The sequence below is a fragment of the Megascapheus bottae genome, chromosome 5 (assembly GCF_031878675.1).
Source record: "Megascapheus bottae isolate mThoBot1 chromosome 5, mThoBot2.hap1, whole genome shotgun sequence".
Lineage (NCBI taxonomy): Eukaryota > Metazoa > Chordata > Mammalia > Rodentia > Geomyidae > Megascapheus > Megascapheus bottae.
This window is the reverse complement of record NC_143513.1, coordinates 53,154,507-53,173,254: the sequence shown is the minus strand read 5'-3', so window position 1 is coordinate 53,173,254 and position 18,748 is coordinate 53,154,507. Positions and strand designations below refer to the sequence as shown.

Here is an 18,748-nt window from a genome sequence, read left to right as displayed (position 1 = left end):
GAATAAGAAGAAGAAGAAGAAGAAGAAGAAGAAGAAGAAGAAGAAGTTCATTTCGATCAGCATCATTTTTCTAAGGTCCTATGCTTGGTCCTCTCCTAAGAGCCTTTGTCCTCCCTGGGTGAACGCTTCGAGCGCTGTCTAATTAATCGTGTCTTTTACTACTATCCCTTGGGTTTGCTTGTGGATCCCAGGTTACTCTTTAAACCGGCTGGCTCCCGGCTGCCGGGGAACAGGAAGCCCTAGAGCTCCCGGAGGCCGTTCTCTCCCTCCATCCCCGCCCTCGGGCGCGGCGTCGGCCGCTCCCCGCCCCTGCACGCCGCCCGGCCGGGCCGGGCCACGCCCCAGCGCGCCTCTGGTTGGTCCCCGGGACATGATGAAACTCCTCGCCCGCATTACAGGAGCCGAGCGGATATATAGGACAGCCAGGGACTGCCTCACCTCCACCGCGCTCTGCGCCCTTCCCTTCTGCGCCGCGTGCTTTCCCCCCCACCATCCGTCTCCGGCCCAGGTAAGCCGGGTCGCTCCGCCCGCCGCCGCGGAGTGGAGTGGAGGGCGTGTCCGGGGTCGGGGGGCCAAGTGGATGCCGCGGGGCGGCGCGTTTCTAGGGCGTGGCGGGTTCCCTGACGATGACTGCGAACCTAGGGGCGCGAGGAAGGGAAAAAAAAAATGACTTCCGTGGTGTCTCCTGCTGGCGGGGAGCGAGCCCTGCTGGCGGGGAGCGAGCCGAGCCGCGGCCCCGTGGCCCTGCCGCCCCCGAGGGAGGGGTCCCGAGTCGGAGCCCTGGGCACGTTGTGGTGACTGGTCCCTTTCCTCGATGATGGGGAACCCCGCCCGTGGGCGGGGGGCGGCCTCCGGGCCCCGCTGCGGCCTGCGTGGGACGCACACGTGGCCGGCGCTCCGCCTGGTGTCTGCAGGCCTTGCGGCGGCCCGGTTCTACCTCCGGGAGAAACGTGCGGGGCTGGGACACTTGCCAGATCCCGTTCACCCTGCCGCCCCGCTCGCCTTCGCCCCTTCCCCGGCCCTCCCGGCACCTCCCCGGCTCGCGCCCCTCGACCCCCCGACCCCGCCGAGAACTCGCTTTGGAGACGGGCGGCCAGGAACCGAATGGGGCAGACCAATTCGCGTGCCTTTTCTTGCCAGTCGTCTGCCCTGCCGGGTTTTGACATCAGTCCGCGTTACTGTTTTTACATGGAGGGGTGAACGGACCGCTTCTCATTTTCAGCCGGTGGCCTACATCGTGAGTGGTTCCCCCCCCCCCCGCCCCCGTTCATCACCCCGGTTGATTAATTGGAAGCGTTGGTCCTTTTCCCCTGGCTGATGACATGGCTGTTAGAATAATTCGCGAAGTGGGTCTTGGGCCCATGCTCTGGCTGGTGACTGAGATCTTAAACGCGAGATGTGGTGAAGTTTTATCCGGGGGGGATAATGTTGCTGTCCAGTTGAGTAGCTGCCATAAGCCACATGTCATGACATCATTTGGGCCTTTAGTTGCCTTAAATGAACCAGACTGAAGATTCGTAAAGCAGCTCATCAGTAGTTTTGAACTGAAATCACACCATATGTTTACAGTCAGACATTTTAAATAGTATGAATACTATTATTGGGATATTTAGATTTACACACATGGCTTGTTCTTGTTGGAGAGGCACTGCTGTGACAGTGCGGGGTGAAAGGATGAAAACTTACTGGGAATAGACAACACCAGAAGTGGAAATCCAACACAGTGGGACCTTTTCCCCTCTTATGAGACTAATTCAGGGAAAAATGACATTGTAAGATTGATTTGTTTCTTCTTGCTGGGAAATAAGTATGCTTCACAAACGTTTATTCTTTTCCCCTTCAGTTTAGTGGCTAGTGTGTTTTGTGTAGCAGACTTAAAACTGGAATTGTGACATCAGCAAATAGATCCCTGATGACCACACCTAACTTTCTTTTTTTTTTTTTTAAATTTCATTGTTGGGATAATGTATAAAGGGGTTACAGTTACCTTTGTCAGGTAGTAGGTGCATTACTTCACATACATTGATATCCCCTCTCATGTTTTTGTCCCCAATTCCCTTCCCCAACCCCTTCCAATCATCTTGTTTTCCCTCCTTCCCTTTCCTATTTCAAATAAACGAACATATATACAATATACCAGATAACAAAGTCAGATACAGTAAAATATGAGATTAACCAAAGGGCAACAAAAGACAAGAGAAATCACACATGATAAGTCTCTTATTTCCATATCTTAGAGATCCTTTCATTTAGTCTCATCCAGTATGACCTTAAGTACCTAGGTTTTGAGCTATTATAATCCTCTAAGAGAGTCCTAGATGTGTACTAATTATTACAAATGAGGGAAACCATTGAGCCTATGTTCCTTTGAGTCTGGCTTACTTCACTTAATATGATGTTTTTCTAAGTCTTTCTATTTCCTTATGAATGGGGTGATGCCATTCTTTCTGATGGCAGCATAGAATTCCATTGAACCACACCTAATTTTCAAAGCACTTTCCAACCCCACTTTTTAATTAACATTGAGTCAAACGTCTGCTTCATTAGTAGTTCCATGACTGTATTAGTAGTTTCTTTAGTCAGTTTTCCTCAAGTGAATTTTTCTCAGGTACCTCTTCCATTCTAGCCCACTTGACCAACTGCATGAAAGAGATCACAACGGCCTTGTGACATTTCATTTTCAAATTAGCTTAGGTTGATATATTTTATTTTTTGTTATTTTGATCTGGTCTTAAGACAAAACAAAACAAAAAAAAGCAAAAGCTTTGGATGGTTATACATATGGAATAACGTCAAAGATGTTTCAAGTGGTGGATGTGATATCTGTATCTATAGCTCTCTGTTTTTTTTTCTCCTTCAGAATGTTGGTCCCAAGTGATCTAAACATTTGCTGTTGACATTTTTAACAAATACAGAACTAGTTAAAATTTCAAGTTACTGATATTTTGATGACTTTTTTGAGCTGGCAGTTCCCAAATGAAACAGGTTTTTCTTTTATGGTTGACCATTTGAAATTGAAAATTGAATTGACATTTGTAAGAATTATTTGCTTCCTGGCATACAGAGATGGGCCAGGTTGGTTTTTGTTTTTTTTTAACTTTTTTATACTCCCCCCACCACACTTACCCCCATATTGCTGTGTAAATTCTTACTAACCAGTGGAGCTTTGAAGCAGAACTATTTGAGAACAGCAGAATATTTGAGAAATATTTTTGTCATTTAAGACATTTTGATATGAACATTTTGTATCTTCTGTCAAAGTATTTTGTGTGTTAGGATATCTGATATCAGATATCTAGTTTTATCTAGATATCTTTAGTCACATTTGACTAGAAATGACTAGTCACATTTGACTAATCACTATGAAGTGCTTTCAAGAGCTACATGTCTTAACATTGCAATGAGCAGTATGTATGACTGGCTATTGTACCCTCCATCTTTACCTACACTTATTACAGAAAAAGGGCATTTAATTGGCAACGAAACCTAAGAGGAGACTTTCCTCATCTGGAGTATTATCTGGATCTCTGAGGAGTTTTTGAAATTAAGTTGGGGCTAGATTGGAACCAGCTGCCTGTGTGTGTGCTGGGAGTGTGTGGATGTAGGATGAAATGACAGGATACTGAGTTGCTACTAGCTGACAACCACACTGTAAGGTGAAAGAGATGCAGACTTGTACTGCTAAGCTGCTGTGTTTGGCTGAAGTAAAGGTTATCTGCCTTATTTGAATAATGAGAAGTAAATTAAATTATTTTCCACTACTATGTTCCTGCCAGCCTAGTGGAACACTGCTGTAGATAACATGGTTTGTGTGCTAATGTATGAAATGGTTTATACAGGTTTCTAGAATCAAAGATTGGGTACTGACGGTTTAATTGGTCTTTTTCTCTCCACAGAGAGCTCCTAACTCCATTGTACCATGTGTGGCATTTGGGCCCTCTTTGGCAGCGATGACTGCCTTTCTGTGCAATGTCTAAGTGCTATGAAGATTGCACACAGGGGTCCAGATGCATTTCGTTTTGAGAATGTCAATGGTTATACCAACTGCTGCTTTGGATTCCACCGGTTGGCAGTAGTTGACCCCTTGTTTGGAATGCAGCCAATCCGTTTGAGGAAGTATCCTTATTTGTGGCTCTGTTACAATGGTGAAATCTACAACCACAGAAGGGTAAGCAAGATAAAAAAAATCTAGAAGATGCTTTTATGGGATTAAACCTCTGAGCTAGCTGGTTAAAATAATATTTCACAGTTTGTATAATTTTTTTTAAATGTATTTATTTTCTCTTTTGTTTCTGAAACTTTCCAGGCAGGCACTCTTAGTGCTGAGCCATGACTACAGCCCAATTTTCTGCTGGTTTATTTTATTTTATTTTAGCTAGTCATGGTGCATGAACTGAGGACCTGAGCACTGTCCTTGGGCTTTATCAAGGCTAGAGCTCTACCACTTGAGCCACAGCACCACTTCTGGCTTTTTCTGTGTATATGGTGCCATAGGCATGATAGGCAAGCACTCTACCGCTAGGCCAAACTCACAGCCCCTCTGCTGGTTACTTTTGAGATAGGGTCTTGATTCCTGTTCAGGTGAGTAACAGCACAGTCTGCCTAGCTTCCTGTCATCACTAGGGTAGCAGGTGTGTTCCACTTCATCCAGCTTTTATTAAGAAATCTGTCAACTTTTTCTGGTTGGGCTGCTCCTGAACTGTGTTCCTTCAACCTTGTCCTCCTAAATAGCTAGGATTATGTGTATGCACTACCAGCTCTCAACAAAGATCCTTCTTTCCTTTCTTTTTCCTTCTCTCCTTCTCTCTGCTCCTCTCTCCTTCCCTCCCTTCCTCTCTGCCTTCCTTTCTATTTAGATTTTTGACTCATGGATATTTTTTCCCCTAAGTTCTAATATTTTAAGTTCTATTTTTTTCCCCATTTTCAGTTCTAGTATTAGTCCCTAGTGCCTGGCTCTGTAAGGCACTTGTAGTGGTAAAGAAGAGACTCAGGACTGTACTCTAATGGAAGTTGTTGTATTAGGGAACAAGACAAAAACAATCCTATCATAGGTTTTCTTTTAGGCCACATAGTAAGCTAATGAATTTGGAGGTCAGAGAAATAGTTTTGAGGAAGTGACATTTGAACTGAGACATGGGCAAAGGCCATCTGGCAAAGCTGGGAAGCTTATTTCACACAGGGCAACCACATGGGTAGAAGCTTGGTGGTAGGAAATAGCTCTGGGATTTTCAAATGGAGAGAGCAGATGGGACAGGACTATCTAATAGGACTTGCTAGTCACAGTCAGAAATCGAGGATGTTTTGGAAGCATGGAATTAAGTAGTTTGCAGATGATTGTTCTTATTGAACAACTTTCTAGTCTAGTGGAGCTTATTTTTAGGCTGAGAGTGTGTGAGTAGAGGGAAATTTTGATCCTTGATGGACAAATTTGAGATGTCTTCTAGTTAAGGGTTAATTTGTTTTGGTTGTGTTTTGTAACAGTCTGTAATCTACAAGTTATTTTTGTTAACATCCTCCCTAACTTTTAGTTTTGAAAAAATTTCAGATGTACAGAAAAAAGTAGAGATTAAGTAGTTATTAATATTTGCTCCATCTTTTTCTATAACATGCACACATACTTTTTTGAATGGATTATTTGAGAATATGTTGCAGATACTATGACACTATCCTTCCAAATATGTCATTTTTTTCTTCTAAGATTAAGGATATTCTTTGCTGTGTATAGTGGCATATGCCTGTAACTCCAGCCCTGTGGCTCAGTTATGATTATAATTTGATGTCAGATTGGTTTGTATAGTAAGACCCTGCCATACAACAACAAAGAAAGACGTTGTTCTAGAAACATTAATGCCTTTTTTTTTTTTTTTTTTTGCCAGTCCTGAGCTTGAGCTCAGGGCCTGAGCATTGTCCTTGGACTTTCTCAAGGTGCTGTAGCACTTGAGCCTCAGCACTACTTCTGGCTTTTTTTTTCTATGTATGTGGGACCAAGGAATCGAACCCAGGTCTTCATCTATGCCAGGCAAACACTCTACCACTAGGCCAAACTCCTAGCCAATTAATGCCATTTTAAGCCTAAAATTCCTACATTCTAATTTATATTAAAAAATTTCCAAGTGTCTGAAAGAATATTTTCAGCTGTTTTAATTTTTTTGGGGGGGGGGTTGCTGTGTCAATCATGGGGCTTGAACTCACGGCCTGGGCACTGTCCTTGAACTCTTATGCTCTATCACTGGGCTACAGCTCCAGTTAATGTTTTTAAATTTTTGTTTCATTTTGTTTTTCTTAAAACTTGTTTGTGTTTTTTCCTTTGCCTTGAGGCAGATATTTGTTAAGAGCCTATATAGGCCTAAATCAAATCAATAGCATATATATGATATTGTATTATGGTAATGTTAGGTAGCTTTTCTCTTAAGTGAAGTAGAATATACTTTTTTTTTTAACTTGAAAGACATTGTTGCTTACTTAGTTAAAAAGTTAAAGTTAGATATTACATAATGTCTTTTCTAGATGAGCCATATATATCTGCTAAGAAGTTGTATAGTGTCTACCAGGCATCTGAGTTTATGCCACTTGAGCAGCTAGAAATCCATCTAAAGGAATAGGATATATTTTAGGTTTATAGAAAGTATGGTATAGTATCTCACTTTGTTATCTGATATATTGAATTTATTTGTATTTGGATATTTGAAATTTGATAGGGAAGGAGGGGAAACCAAGACGGGTGGGGGCTGTGGGAGGGGAGGGAAACGGGTACCAAGACATGTGAAAGGGTATCAATGTATGTGAATTAATGCACCTTCTATCTGGCAAATATCATGTAACCCTTTTACTAATTACAATAAAAAAAAGAAAAGAAAAAAAAAAAGCAAAAAAAAAAAAAGAAAGTATTTCCATAGCTTCAAGCTCTACTTTGTGTGTGTATGTGTGTGTGTGTGTGTGTGTGTGTGTGTGTGTGTGTGTTGAGACTATCTTGAACTCAAGGTAGCACACATTTTTGCTCATTTTTTGTTTTGGTTTGGGACCATAACCATTTGAGCCATGCATCCAGAAGAGCATTTTTCTGTTAATTGGAGCTAGATTCTTACAGCCTTTTCTACAGACAGGGGGGTCTAGGAATAAAGAGAAGTAGAATAACAGAGAGGTTAGTGACTAATATGAGGCTTTTATCTAAGGGTTGGCAGTAGGAGTGTAACATGAGCAAAGAAGGACTTGTTACATAGGAATTGTTAAACCAACATGATGCCCTTTTCTGAATTGCCTGCAGAGTTTGTGCCAGAGGGAGGGAGTTGGACATAGAGAAGGTAGATTTGAGGAACTGATTTTTGTTACTGTTATAGAATACTTGAAGTCATTTATTCTTCAGAGCTTCAGCCCAGAGGGGGTCAGCAGAAGACATTAGTGAAAGGATCATCTCAGAGAGTCAGGAACAGTGTCCAGACAGCTAGCTCTACAGAGGCTGCCAAGCCAAGGTTAATCAGTCCTGCCAGTGCTCTTGGAGGGTGTGACCTGTATTATAAAGCCAATTTACACGTCACATGTACAAATAAAAATATGTTGTAGGATTTCTACTTGATTTTTTAAATTTATTTCTTCTCTCTCTTCTTTGTAAAAGTACAAAGAAAGAAAACAAGAGGACTGTTCAATCTCAACAGTAGTGGAGGGCCTTGGAATTGGGAAAACTTATTTTGCACCTAAGACTTGATGGTCTATACTGCTTTCTTTGGGGTGTGTTGTCTGATAAGGCCGTAGAGTGATTGTTTTCTCAGTGAGGAGAGCTGTAGTGCAGCTGCAGTAGTGGTGGACTAGATGTTATAGTCTGCTCTTAGAGACCGGCAGTTTGGTTTTGAACCATGTTCTGTTACTAGGATGGAATCGTTAATATGTCAGAAATTAGTGCAAAATAAACTTGTCCTTATGCTCTGTATTTTCATAGACAACACACTGAGGAGGTACTGGAAAAGCCCAGCTGACACCATGTCCTTCATCCAAAAGTTGACAGTGTGCTCACATATGTTTGTGGTGCCATACCACTAGACATGCAGTTTTCTTAACTTATGTATAATATGCAGTTAGCCCTCCCCACTTGCAGGTTCTGTATCCATGGGTCTAACCAAATATAGGTAGAAAAATTATGTCATTGTCCCTAGACAATATGCACTATTATTATTTATAAAACACTTGTTTTGTATAAGGTATTATAAGTAATCTAGAGATTATTTAAACTATGCAGGAGGATGAACATAGATTAAAGGGTAAGTACTATATGTATTTTTAGTAAGGCATTTGGGTACTTGCAGGTTTTACTGTCCAAGGGGCATTCTGGAATCAGTACCTATGTGAACAAGGGATGACTGTATGTGCATGTACACAGTATATAAATAATACTCATTTTCATCCCTTCTTGCCTCACAGTACATGTACATCGTCACTGTAACCTATTCAGCATCTTTACATTGTCACTAAATTTAAAATATAAGGAATCAGCCTTATATTGTACAGAACTTGAATTGTAAGTTTAAACAAGCCATATTTTGATAACGTCATAAAATGACGTCAATCCATAGATACTGGATTGACCTGGCCATAAAAATATTAGTGAAAGCACAGCATCCTAATATTTTCATTGCCTTCTTTTTTTTTTTTTTTAAATAAGTTACAACAACATTTTGGATTTGAATACCAGACCAATGTGGATGGCGAGATAATCCTTCATCTGTATAACAAAGGAGGAATTGAGCAAACCATTGGTTTGTTGGATGGGGTGTTTGCATTTATTCTGCTGGACATCACCAATAAGAAAGTGTTCCTGGGCAGAGATACCTATGGAGTCAGGCCTTTGTTTAAAGCCATGACAGAAGATGGATTTCTGGCTGTTTGTTCAGAAGCTAAAGGTAATGATAGGTTTCTTCAGTGAGTTTTTATTATTGTCCTTTGGTGTGTTTGTATTTGGAAAAGTGGGGGCAATCCAAAATTCTACTAGAGACTCAGGAAGTTGAGGATTCCCTGAGCTGTGCGGGATAGTAGTAGAACCTTGACTCTTTCATCTTATTCTCTTTACTTCCTGAACACAAACAATTAGCTGAACAGGTTTCTGTAGCCACGTTCTTCTTCCCTGATAAAGTATCTTGCTATAGGCCTAAGAGCTGTAGGGCCAAAGTCAAGTGCCTGTGGGCTGAAACTTGTAAAACTTTGGAAGATAATAAATACTTTCCCCTATCTCAAGTTATTTTGTCAGTGACAGAAATGCTAGTTAACACATTCTTAGCTATGTTTGGACAATAAATGTGACAAAGACAGTCATCATTAATCTTACCTAGATACAAAATATCACACATTGTGGTCTATTTTCCATTCCTTAAATCTTCTCTCAGGATTCAGATTTAATATTGGCTAAGAAAGGAGATCAATAAAAGGGACCTAAGTCACCAATTAGCCACATATGTATATAATGGATGCATCTATTGGTCTGTATCAAATAGCTCAGGGCAAGTATTACCCATCAGTTATCTGAAGTACTATTAGACAAATCTGGTAATGGAACACAAAGGAAAAGTAGGCTCATACTTCCACTGAGTGTCTTTTGAGTTATATCCAACTGACCTAATGATCACTTAATATGGAAATATGGAACTATAATCTCATCTTCAATTTACTCTCTGAAATTGTTTGATTGTTCTTGTCTATACTCTTAAAAGCTCCCTTTTCCAAACTAAGTGCTATCATCTACTATATGCTTTTCCATTTTTAATCGTTTTTTTAAAATCTAATTATGTTACTCATCATAAAGCCTTTTAATTACTCTTTAGCCTTTGCAAGGGTGTATAATGCGCTCGATCTCCAATAGCTAAAATGAACAAGTTGGTCCTTTGTCTTTGATTTAAATGCCATGCAAATTACTGGGATTAATAAATTGTAATGAATATCTGTGAAGCTATGCTGCCACTATTTACATTGAAACATTGACTTCTGTGACAAAGATCATAATAATATTAAGTTGGTTATTTCTAAAGTTTCTGGGAAATTTACATCGTGTAGATTAATTTATACATGGTGTATAACAACTATTAACTATCTTAATTTAGGAGTACCTGATGGTAGATCATTTTGCTGGTTAAAGAATTTGCAACTAAGTAAGCCAGACCCAAAGAAACAAAGGCTCAATGGTTTCCCTAATTTGTAATATTAGTATAAGCCTTGAACTCTCCTAGCAGAGGATTAAAATAGGTCAAAACGTAGATACATAAGGCCATATAGGATGAGGCTATATGAAAGGACCTCCAGCAAATGGAAACAAGAGCTTAATAATGTGTGATTATCTTTCTTTTTTTTTCATATATTTGTTATTGTAATTAATAGAAGGGTTACATTATATTTGCCAGATAGAAGGTACCCTTTCTCAGGTCTTGGTCCCCATTTCCCTCCCCCTCAGTGATTGTCTTTCTTAATGTACTATGTTATTTCTTATCTCTTTTGTTGTCCCTTGGTTAATCTCATATTGTTACAGTACCTGACCTTGTTTTCTGGTACATTGTATATATGTTTATTTGAAATAGAAAAGGGAACGGGGAAAACAAGATGAAGGGAGGGAGTGACGGGAGAGAAATGGGGACAAAAACATGAGAACGGGTATCCATGTGAGAGAAGTAATGCACCGTCTATCTGGCAAATATAACTGTAACCCCTCTGTTAATTACAATAAAAAAATAAAAGAAAAAAAGAATTTGCAAGTATGATTGTTTTCTTAAGATACTTGAGTGATGAAAAATAAATGACTGCCAGGGTATCATAAAATTAGCATTGAAAGTAATCTCTGCACAAATATCTTTTCTTTTTTGTATTGGCTTTATTATAGAGAATAGACTATTGATCAGAAATTTCAGGTAGAAAAGGGAACTGGGCACTAGAGCTTTTAAGATTTTAATAAAGGTGGTAGGACAGTCTATTAGATCTCAGACCACATGTACAAGTAACCTCAGTGCAGATCAAGAATCTTTTTCTAATTGTTTTCAGTTATGCTGTTTATCTCCATGCCGTCATTTTTATCTCTCTAGTAAGTAGATGGGAGGGCTTTGTTTTTTTTTTTTTAATTTGTTTATTTATTTTTTTGCCAGTCCTGGGGCTTAAACCCGGGACCTGGTCACTGTCCTTGAGCTTTCTCAAGACTAGAGCTCTACCACTTGAGCCACAACACCACTTCAGGCTTTTTCTATTTATATGGTACTGAGGAATTGAACCCAGGGCTTTGTGCATGCTAGGCACTCTACCATTAGGCCATGCTCCTGGCTGGAATTTTTTTTCCCCCTTCTAATGTAGACATGTATTTTTATTAAAAGAGGAAGATTTAAAAAAAAGAGGGAGATGGGTATGTAGAGGATATTAACTAATCATGAAAGTTACTGTGAAGTTCTGTCTTATTTGAATAACTTTGTTTTGTTTTTTAAATGTGTAGGTCTTGTTACCCTGAAGCACTCCACAACTCCCTTTTTAAAAGTGGAGCCTTTTCCTCCTGGACACTATGAGGTTTTAGATTTAAAGTCAAATGGCAAAGTTGCATCTGTGGAAGTGGTTAAATATCATAACTGTAGAGACGAACCTTCCCATGTCATCTACGACAGCGTGGAGAAACTCTTCCCAGGTAAGATGTGTCCATTGGTCCCCTCACGAGACAGGTTTCCTGTTGGACTTCAGGGGGACCCATTCGAGTTTGCAGACTCCTTTTTAGGTGATGCCCATCATGGCTGTGGATTACTGAGTACCTTATTTCAATAACAAATCCAACCTCAGCTTTCTGGTTTTATTTGCTGTGTTTGTAGGTTTCGAGTTAGAAACTGTAAAGAACAACCTGCGGATCCTTTTTGAAAATGCTATTAAGAAGCGTTTGATGACAGACCGGCGGATTGGCTGCCTTTTGTCAGGTGAGAACAGTTTTTTAAAAAAATAATATCGGAAGTGGCGTTGTAGCTCAATGTGGTAGAGCTCAAGGACAGTGCCCAGGCCTAGAGTTCAAGCTCCACATCTGCCAAAAAAACCCCAAAACAAAACAATATTTAGTGTGTGATTAGATGAAATGATTTGACTAAAATATTCACCACATGATTAAATATTTCCTTATTAAAGACTATTTTTTTAAGTTATAGTTAATATTCAGAGTACTATTGCAGGTTAAGCTAAAAGCTATATTAGTGTTGATAAAAATAGCTTTGGATATTGGGAACTCATGTAGGAATAAGTACATTAACTGGTAAAGAACTATCTAAGGCAAGGTTTACTTATACAGAAGTAAAACTCATCATTCACAACTCTGACAAGCAAGCACAGTTCTACTCCTAACCTAGCAGGCCCTGCCCCTGTGTTCAAATTGGCTGAGCTCAGGTTTATTATCTTCAAAAGGATGTGGCTTAATGATCAGGGTATAATTAAGATTTAAGGAACTTCTAACAGAATGTCTTAAAGTACAGCAGGAAAAAGATTTAACTAAAATTAATTAACAAGGACCAAGCCAGCTGGTCAAAGCAAAGAACTTTTCAGAAAAATAGTTCTCATAAGATTAACAGAAAGGAAGCAAAATACATTGGTAGAAAAGATACTTTTCTCACAGTGTAAGAGCTAGTTAGTATACATTCTTTAGGGTCCTATATACTGATGATGATTATTATATAATTGTACAAAAGGGTTACAATTTCATAAGATTTTTGTCTTAATAAAAATTTATTTCAACTTATAAAGCTGGAAGATCTTAAGTGTTAAGAGTATAACGGGTGTCTTAACTGGACATGAATCATATCTGTTTCTGTCTCATAAAGACATAACCTCTGCATTTGCTTTCTTGTCTGTAGGGGGCTTAGATTCCAGCTTGGTGGCTGCCATTCTATTGAAGCAACTAAAAGAGTCACAAATACAAAATACACTCCAGACATTTGCTATTGGCATGGAAGACAGCCCTGATTTATTGGCTGCTAGAAAGGTAAGGTGTGGAAAGTACCTGTGTTCTGGGTACTTTGGTCTACCAGGACCTCTACTGTCCTCACAAGGACACAGATGACAGTTCTGTCCTTCTAAACACTGTGGGTTTAGCAACTTGTTGACTGGCTTTAAATCCTGGCTCTACTATGTATATCCTCGTTGCTGTATGGGTAGTAACGATGTCTGGGATGGAGTAGTTTTGATGTAAATAAACATAAAGAATGGAGAATTCATATAATGTATGTAGCATACATAGCATATAGTTAAGTACTTCTTGAATGTGAACTGTAATTCGTTTTTGTTCTTTATAGAGCATTGTGTTTAGCAGACTGAGTAGACCTGGCATACATATTTAGTCATAGATCTGGTTCTTGCTCTGGAAGAACTTAAACTGGGTAAGAAATGACTAAAGAGCAAGGCGTGCTGATGGATGCAGGGTGGACCTGTTAATACTCAAAAAAATACAAGAGGAGAACCAGTCCATGTTGGAATAGTATCCTGAATGAAGAATTGAGTATTTCAGGAGTGTCAACAAGAAACAGTCCACATTTTATTTGGAATCTTGTTGGCCTAGGGAGAAATGAGGTAGGTTAGGTACATTAGGGAGGGAGGGACACTAATTGTGAGCAGCTAGACTCATAGCTTATAGTCTTAGAATGTAAAGAGCTGATGGGGTTAAGTAGGAACAGAGAGAGCATCCACCAGGGCAAGTAGCGAGGTTGTGGTACAGTCGTTTCCTCTTACTGTGGTTGTCTGATTTTTTTTTTTTCTGTTTTATCTTGTTTGATTTTCCATCTTGTTAAATTCTTAATACCTTGTGAGCTGTTGACCTGTTTCATTTTTATTAAATAATAAGCATATGGATTATTCTTTATCTTAATTAGGTGGCAAAACATATTGGAAGTGAACATCATGAAGTCCTCTTTAACTCCGAGGAAGGCATTCAGGCCTTGGATGAAGTCATCTTTGCACTGGAAACTTATGACATTACAACAGTTCGAGCATCTGTAGGTAAGGTATTTTATGATTTTAAAAGAGTTTTAATACTGGAAATACTTTATGGCAGATGGCATTCAAAAGCACACTCAAGAGGGAGTGATCACATAGTGAAATCAGAAGCAAAAGAATAGAAGGGCTGTTTTATAATAACTCACGGTCAAGAAAACTACCTTATTGTCTTCCTTGTGACCAGCTACCTTCTATTAGGCATGATTTCCTAAATCCCACCACGTTCCATATCACACAGTAGAGCAAGCCTTCACCACAGAGCCCTTGGGGACCACATGTGAATCCTAACATTGCTAGAACACTTTTGTATGGTGATCCCAGTGTTCAAGGCCTGGTTTTAAAGTATTTGAATCATTGCACAGCACAGGATTTTTGGACTTAAAACATTAGAATTTCAAAAACTGCACAAACTTGTGGAAAGGTTTCTAGATTATTACTACAACATGACCAAGTATATGTACCTACATACAAAGAAATGCATATTTTATGGCTTGTTTAATATTTAGGTCACTATTTTGGAAACAATATTAATGGAAGTTTTAATGTTGGAATAAAGCAGCTGTTTCTGAAAGGTAAGTAAAAGGCACTTTTAGATACAGGATTATGTTGACATTGATTAATGTCTTTTCTTTTTAAGGTATGTATTTGGTTTCCAAGTATATTCGGAAGAACACAGATACTGTGGTGGTCTTCTCTGGAGAGGGCTCTGATGAACTTACACAGGGCTACATATATTTCCATAAGGTGAACATTTGAAAAGGGAGTGGATATTTGTGCTAGATTAAGAGAAGTCTGAATTATCTATTGTTGGTCCTTTCATATCTTGAGTAGCTTGTGAATTTGTATCCATTCTTCAGTTATGCATGATAATCACCTTTTTGTTTCTTAATCCTGAAAATATTATGGCTGCTGCCCAAGGCTGCCATTTTATTCTCACACAATTTTAGAAGGAGGGAATGTCTGTCTTATAATGCATCACCTGTCTCTGTCCAGTCATCTATTCCTAACTTTCTTCACTTTCTGTCTTGGCTAATTTGCACACTAGAATATATATAAGGAGAAATGAAAGTTGTTTCATGTGCCAGAAGCAAAGCCATTGATCAGCACTTTGTTTGTAAAATAGGCTCCTTCTCCTGAGAAGGCTGAGGAGGAGAGCGAGAGGCTTCTGAAGGAACTCTATTTGTTTGATGTTCTCCGTGCAGACAGAACTACTGCTGCCCACGGGTAGGTCCCTATTTCCACATATGATTTCATTTTTAACCTACTCAGGAAGTGGAGGTAGGAGTCACAGTCAAGGTCAGCACCAGCAAAAACATGAGTGTCCAGTCTAGAAAGCTACTAAAGGCAAAAGGCCTGGGGTATGGCTGCAGTAATAAAGAGTATGAGACCCTGAGTTTAATCCCTAGAACCAAACCAGAAATGAGAAGATGAGTGATTGAGGTTTTTCATTTCTTTTCACTTGGGTATATGTCGCAGATGATAACTTTATAGAGAAAAAATAAAGCTTGGCTTTATCTTTATTGCTTTATTGGCATTGCATGATAATGGGAAAATGCCTTCTGAGGTTAGTTCAGATAGATTTTCCATCTTTAAAGTATAATGGCATTCTCCTACATCAGTGCTACCCAGAGGGAAGGCTGTTGGTATTCTTAAGTCTTTTAAGAAAAGTGAAAGGTGAAAGTGGAGCTATGGCTTAAGTGGTAGAATGCTATGCACAAAAGCTTAGAGGTAGCACCCAGACTTTGAATCCAAGCCACAGGACTGGCACACTCATATCCACAAAGCCATGGTATGATAGAAAAACAAAACAAAAAAAGTCCATTATACTTAGAGAAAATGCTGACTGTAGGTGTTTAATGAGAGTTCCAGGCAAGAGGCCTTTTTTTTGTTTGTTTGTTTGTTTTTGTTTTTTTTTGCCAGTCCTGGGCTTGAGCTCAGGGCCTGAGCACTGTCCTTGGATTTTCTCAAGGCTAGAGCTCTACCACTTGAGCCTCAGCACCACTTCCGGCTTTTTCTATGTATGTGGTACCGAGGAATGGAACCCGGGTCTTCATGCATGCTAGGCAGGCACTTTAACCACTAGGCCAAACTCCCGGCCCCATCAAGAGGCCTTTTCTGTGTGTATGTGCTGGTCCTGAGGCTTGAACTCAGTGTCTGGGCACTGCCCCTAAGCTTTTTTACTCAAGGCTAGCACTCTACTACTAGAGCCACAGCTCCAGTCTGGGTTTTTGATGGCTGATTGGTGGGGAGTGGGGGGGAGTCAGTCACATGGATTTTGCTGTCCAGGCTGGCTTTGAACTTTGATCCTTAGATCTTATGCTTCTGAATAGCAAAGATTACAGGAATAAAGAACCTGAACCCTACAAGGTGCATTTTTTGTCAGTCATGGGGCTTTAACTCTGGGCGTGGGCGCTATCCCTAGCTCTTGAGCTCAAGGCTAATGCTCTACCACTTGAGCCACTGTGCTACTTCTGTTTTTCTGGTGATTAATTGGAGGTAAGAGTCTCATAGACTTGTGCTTGGGGTGGCTTTGAACTGTGATATTCAGATCTCAGCCTCCTGAATAGCTAGGATTATAGGCATGAGCCACTGGCACCTGCTACCTCTGTAAGGTGTATTCTTAATGACGAGTTTACTCACAACTTTTAGCTTTTCTGTTTTCTGAGGTACACATTTAACTGTTTAGGGAAAACCAAAGGGAATAGTCCCAAATAGGTGGTTTCAGTCTGGGTGCTTTGAATGAAGATTTCTAGGAGCAGTCTTCAGTGGGAGTTGTAAAATGACTTTTGCTGACATTGCTCAATCTGGTCGATCACAGGATGGTCTATTCCACCAGCTAACCTGACAAGTGCTAGGTATCCATTTTGATTTAAATCTTTCTTTTTTTATTTTTCTTTAAGCCTTGAACTAAGAGTCCCATTTCTGGATCATCGGTTTTCTTCTTATTTCTTGTCGTTGCCACCAGAAATGAGAGTTCCAAAAGTAGGTAAATCAATGTCAGATAAAAATTGCCCACTGCACTCAGGTTCTGTTAGTGACTTTTACTGATACTATGTTTTCCTGTCAGAACGGGATTGAGAAATATCTTTTGAGAGAGACATTTGAAGACTCCAACCTGTTACCTAAAGAGATTCTCTGGAGACCAAAAGAAGCATTCAGTGATGGAATAACTTCAGTCAAGAACTCCTGGTTCAAGATTTTACAGGATCACATTGAGCATGAGGTATTATGTGTTCACAATCATTATACCTTTCGAGCAGGACTGAGCTACAAGCCTCAGTTACTCATTTTGTATTTAGTTTGAATACTTTATGGCTGTAGGAGAGACCGACATGCGTCTTTTTTTTTGTAAGAATTACGTGTGAGGCAAGTAGCACCTTATAAAGCAATATCTGGATTCCAGAGAAAGAAGAGATGTACTTACTAATCAGTTTTAGAGTACCTGTTGAGTGATAAGATTCTTTAAGTACAAATTAAACACCCCAAGTACTATAAAATAAGTACATAAGATTTTTTTTTTAATTTTTAAGTTCCTGCAGCTATGCCTATTGCTATGGTAGCATTTTCTAAGCGATAGATGACTTAAGGGACCTTTTACAATTTATAGTCATCCCTTTTCTCACTTCACTTTGATTCTGTACTACCAGATCAAATGCAAGTAGAAATTTTGTTTGTTCTCCTGCTCTTAATCTTACAGGTTGATGATACAATGATGGCGACAGCAGCCCAGAGGTTTCCTTTCAATACTCCAAAGACTAAAGAAGGCTACTTCTACCGTCAGATCTTTGAACGCCACTACCCAGGCCGGGCTGATTGGCTAACCCATTACTGGATGCCCAGGTGGATCAGTGCCACAGATCCTTCTGCCCGCACTCTGATGCATTACAAGTCAGACGCCAAAGCTTAAGTGCTCTGTGAGCTGTTGGGCAGAAGAAAGTGTTCCTTTTGCTTCTGAGGACAAAAAAATGGGAACAAGGAGGGTCAATCATTTAGGCTTCATTATTTACGCATGTAGAAGAATAAAAACGTTATACCTAAAATTTTGCTGTAATTGTTTATTTTACTACAGTGTCATCATTAGAAATGATTAGAAATGGTGGCTTTTTTTTTTCCCTGTATTGTCATCATAAAGAGGATAACGAGTTAAGCCAAAGGGAATATTGTAAGCACTCACAGTACACTCACCTTGCAGAGTTGCTTTGGAAGACCTCACGGTCTCATGCACACTCAGCCTTCTCTACCTGTCTCAGTCCTCTCCTGACTTCCAGTCTTAGTTCTGCTGACAGTCCCCACAGCTGGCTCTGCAGACTGTGGATGTTTTTGTTCTTTATAGAAGTTCACCACGTCAGTTTTTATTATGCAAGATAGTAATTCAGCTCTTTTTTTTTTTTTTTTTTTTTTTTTAAATGGGAGCCAGAGTTACTTCTGGAGATTTGTTCTAAAGCTAGAGTTATTAAGGTTTTGGGTTTTTTAAATTATTTTTTTGTAAAGGGTCAGGCAGTAAACATTGTAGGCTTTACAGCAGATTTTCATTTGAATGCTAAGTGGCTATTTTAGTATAATGAAATACATAAAAAATGAGTTTACTATTAATATATACAATATGTAAGCAAACATGAGTTCTTGCTGGGGAATGTGATAGGCTAGGAATTTTGCTGGTAAATGGGAACATGAAGAATTAAAGCTAGCTTTAGGCTTTCACCTGAAGTTTATAATATCTCCAAGAAATTGAGGAAATAACGTGAATATTGGATGCCTTAATGATTTTCTTGTATTT

At 39.6% G+C, this 18,748-nt stretch overlaps 1 protein-coding gene across 2 annotated transcripts; it reads left to right on the top strand.

Moving 5' to 3' along the window:
- The first annotated feature begins 375 nt into the window (after positions 1 to 375).
- On the top strand, positions 376 to 18,011 carry Asns (asparagine synthetase (glutamine-hydrolyzing)). 2 transcript variants are annotated; one of them, XM_090333147.1, is made up of 12 exons: positions 376 to 508; positions 3,897 to 4,168; positions 8,654 to 8,891; positions 11,450 to 11,635; positions 11,814 to 11,915; positions 12,837 to 12,964; positions 13,848 to 13,974; positions 14,609 to 14,715; positions 15,095 to 15,195; positions 16,872 to 16,953; positions 17,039 to 17,194; positions 17,669 to 18,011. In XM_090333147.1, the coding sequence occupies exons 2-12, from the start codon at positions 3,920 to 3,922 to the stop codon at positions 17,876 to 17,878; spliced, it is 1,686 nt and encodes a 561-aa protein (XP_090189273.1). In that variant the 5' UTR covers positions 376 to 508; positions 3,897 to 3,919; the 3' UTR covers positions 17,879 to 18,011. The 2 variants fall into 2 exon arrangements, with proteins under 2 accessions (XP_090189273.1, XP_090189274.1); XM_090333148.1 differs by lacking the exon at positions 376 to 508 and adding an exon at positions 1,059 to 1,237.
- The last annotated feature ends 737 nt before the right edge of the window (positions 18,012 to 18,748 follow it).